The sequence below is a fragment of the Sinocyclocheilus anshuiensis genome, unplaced genomic scaffold, assembly GCF_001515605.1.
Source record: "Sinocyclocheilus anshuiensis isolate Anshui unplaced genomic scaffold, SAMN03320099.WGS_v1.1 scaffold737, whole genome shotgun sequence".
Classification (NCBI taxonomy): domain Eukaryota; kingdom Metazoa; phylum Chordata; class Actinopteri; order Cypriniformes; family Cyprinidae; genus Sinocyclocheilus; species Sinocyclocheilus anshuiensis.
The window spans coordinates 34,534-38,710 of NW_015540908.1; the positions used below are offsets into that span (position 1 = coordinate 34,534).

The window sequence follows — 4,177 nt, forward strand, 5'->3', positions numbered from 1 at the left end:
CGTCTGAAGTTTCCCGCTCTGTTCAGCGTGCAGTATCACGTGTCTAAACAAATAGCACGTGCTGTCAGTGATTTCAACCACTAGAGGCCACTCTCGCACTGTGTAATGACAGCAGACCCTTCTCAGCCGCTCCAGCAATGGACGCAACCCGGAAAACTATCGGCATGGATTTTTGTCGATAACCGATAGTTCCAGCAATCAACTATCGGCGCCGATTAATCGGCAAAACAGATACATCGGTCGACCTCTAATAAAGACATTTAAACGATTTTAATCAGGGTTTCTGCGAGTCTCATGATGGTAAATTTAATTGTTTTTAAAGACCTTTTTAAGACCAAGACACGCACGAACACAAACACACACAAACACACACACACACACACACACACACACACATACACAGATTAATGTTTGAATAGCTCTGCTGCCAAACACTGGAAAATGGGAATAACTTTTGCTGTACCTTCTGATCACACTGCAAAAACCACACTGTGATTTTCTTCCTCTTGTTTTATGAGAAACTTATCAAAATGAAGCGAGTTAATGATTTAAACAAGTGTCTGTCAATGGGCTAAGAAAAATCCACTTAATTCAAGCGGAAAATAAGGTTTCATTCCCCAATGACAGATATTTGTTCTTGTTTAAAGCATAAACTCAATTGTGTTCAATTTTTCAAGAAATTTGCATCTCAAGTAAATTAAATTACCTTGATTTAAGGATGTTGAGATATTTGTATTGAAAAACAAAAATACTGAGGAAGATATTAATTTTCGCAATGCATGAAACATTTATTGCTATGACTACAAATTTAAGCCTTTCTGCTCCGATTAAGACTTTTTAAAGGCTTTTAGTGCAAGGACAAAGTGCGAATTAAAACCATTAAGACCATTTTTTGCACTCAGAAGGACAATTTCTAGCTTATTTAGCAAACAAAGCTGAGGATAACAAGACAAATCTATTCACTATAGAAATGTCCATGACTTTATTTACTCATTAAAATGCCAGTTTTGTATCATTGGGATACTATTATAGTTTTTGTTCATATTTTGAACTAGTTTTTTATCTTAATATTTAACATTTTCATTTTTAGTAACTGTGTTGCATTTTGTAATTTTTAATGGTTCTTGATTTTGTTTAAATACATCTACATAATCTGTATTGATTTCAATTTTAGTTATTTAAATTAAATGAAAACTAGCTGAAATAAATGTATTTATTTATATTTAAATTTTCAAGTAACGAATATGATTGTTAATGGTTTCAGTTAACTACAAATCAAATTTCAATATGATTACAACTCTCGAAACAACGCTCAAATCCATCTAAAGCTGTACCTCTGTGTCGATCCACTGCTTCACATCCATGGGAGCCGCCGTCATGTCATCCACCTTATACTGGATGTTGATTGTGGATTTATCAGTGTTTCTGATCACACCAACAATAGTTACCTAGACAAATCCAGACAAAAAAAGCCATCAAGTCACTTGACAAAGACAAAAATAAAGGGCCTATGTGAAAACATACTAGAGAAAATGCTTGCATAAGTATATCAGAAATGACCGCTTGCACAACTACTTTCCTGTTTCATCATCATGACCCTGGCGTTCACGTTCAGAGCACTTAAACAGAGAGGTATTTTTTACATAGAGAAGCTACGGTGGCCGACTCAGGACAAAGATGTCGTCGTCTGAGACAGCAGAGAGTAGCCAGTCAAGCAATGAGGTTTCTTTACAAAAGGTAAATTAAGGAATTATATTTACTTAAAGCTGCAGTCCGTAACTTTTTTTTTTGGTTAAAAATTATCCGAAATCAATATTTGAGCAAGAACATAACCAGCCAGTGTTCAAAAACTATCGCCTTACTTTAGCCCGATTCACAACGGTTAGCTTATTATAATGTTTTCTAATTTGAGTGGTATGGGTAGGTTTTCACGGGAAATTCGAGCATGCCGCTGCATCATTACATCACGTCTGTAAACAAAGAAGTTGTCCCGGATACTAGGCTATCGCATGTGAGGATCCTGCAGGTGGTGGATCGTTTAAAGCCTTTTCTCACAGCAGCTGGAATAATTAAATGTATCATTTTGATGGAGATTTATGGTAATGCTTTTTTCCTCAGTTGGTCAGAACAAACGTGGCAGACTTGTTACTTGTTCAGGTGACAATATCTGGTGAAAATTCTTATTTGGGTCATATATTCCAAGACGTAGCTAGAATCTGTGATTGCAAAGTACAGTAAATATCCACACCGGTGCGGTGACTGACTGCCACACACACACACACTCCTCAAAACATTAGATTCATCCGCACTGGAGCCGAGCCGGAGCACAACCCACGCAAAGAAGATAATTCTGCACACAGCTGCAATTGCAGGTTTTCAAACAGAGATGGCGACAAAGAGGCAAAACTTACGGACTGCAGCTTTAATTATTCAATGAACTGAGTATTATTATTACTTGTTCATCATTGAGTCAGTGTTTTATTCGCAAGAACACAGTGACAAAATGTACTCTGTAGAACTGTTTGTCCGTTTAGGGCAGTGATGGGCAAACTTGGCCCTTCCAGGCCACTTTCCTGCAGAGATTTGATCCAACCCTGATAAAACTCACCTGCCTGTAGCCTTCTAGTAGTCTTGAAGACAATGATTAGCTGGTTCAGGTGTGTTTGATTAGGGTTGGAGCTAAACTCTGAAGGAAAGTGGCCTGGAAGGGCCGAGTTTGCCCACCCCTGGTTTAGGGCTACTGTAAGAAATATGGCGGAAATAGCAAAATAGCAACTTCCATGTAAGGGGACCTGTGGTGTATGTAGATAGAAATTGCTCATTCTAAGGTAATAAAAACATAACGGTTCATTATGTAAGGTCTTTATACACCTCTAAAAACATAGTTGTGTATATTATTTTGCATTTCTGTCAATAGATCCTCCAAAATATTACACACTGCACCTTTAAGAGAAAAGCTCTTATTAGGGGATTTCAACTCTTGATATTTGTAAACCGCAACCATCAACGCTTGTGGGGGCTTGTTAATGATGCAAGATAACACAAATGTGAAATGAAACGTTTTCAGGATATAACCAGTGTAAAATAATTGCAGGCGATTATGCGTCAACGAGAAAAGCAGAAATCATGATCACGATTAAAAAAAAAGGTTAATTGTGCAGCCCTACCTACTTGTTTTTAAAATATGCAAAAATACTTTAATGAAAATGACAGAGAAAAGTGATAAAAGGGGTGAGTTTGTTCATGTGTGATCTGTTCGGAGCGTCATGACTTCACACACTTCTCTCGCTCACCCATACTGTGGCACTGTGGTATTTTAAGGGTAGTTATTTAGAGAAGTGTTTCTATGATACACAAACCACCAAGAGCATCCTCAGGCAGTACACTCACAAAAAATGTACACTGTTTTAAAAGACATATTTTATCCAAATAGTTACTGTTCTACAAAATGAACAGAGTCTTTCTGCTCTTAAAGCCTGTGAGATTGATTTACTTAAAGAGATCTTAAAGAGTGGTCTGCTTCTGACTCACAAGCACTCGGTTTGAGCTAAAATAATTTAAGCTTAATTCAATATATACTTGTCTTTTAGTAAAACAATCTCACAGACTTCATTTTTGGTAAGTAAATACAAATAATGAGCAGTCAGTCGTTTGTTAATGCAAAATAAAGCCTGACAGGTTTATCAGAACCCCAATACAGAGTGCTGGGAATGACAAACTTTAACACTTTCCCATCAGCGTTTTTTTTTTTTAAAGCTGGCCCTCCAAAGTATTTTGTTGTATGAATATCTGACCATGCAATGTCAAAAAAAAGACCAGAGCCTCTGGAAAAATTAAATTTCTTCCCCCCCTCCCCCCAAAAAAAACTACATCAGGATAGTTTTCAGAATGAAGATCAAAACACAGATGGAGTAGATCACTTCCATCAACATCCAAAGCTTCACAGTCCTAAACCACGTCCTAGGTCAACATTTCATTCAGTAACGTCAGGCAGTTTTAATTTAGATGCTGTTTAATGTTTGATGATTGCATTGTTTTACATCTGCGATTGCTTGTTTCTGGTTCTTCTTCACCTGCGTTTCGATCCAGAGATTCAGTACTCTTTCAGAAGATGTGCAATAGCGCCTCCTACTGTATAACAATGAAAACATGGAAAGCTGGAAAATTCTGTCAACGG

General features: G+C 37.2%; 1 protein-coding gene across 1 annotated transcript in view; it reads right to left on the minus strand.

Annotated features, from left to right (window-relative positions):
• Nucleotides 1–4,177, minus strand: part of rpa2 (replication protein A2) — a 22,869-nt gene that overhangs the window by 12,099 nt on the left and 6,593 nt on the right. Inside the window, exon 3 of the mRNA XM_016487068.1 lies at nt 1,335–1,448. Within this exon, the coding sequence (XP_016342554.1) occupies nt 1,335–1,448 (114 nt within the window). The remainder of the gene's footprint in view (nt 1–1,334; nt 1,449–4,177) is intronic.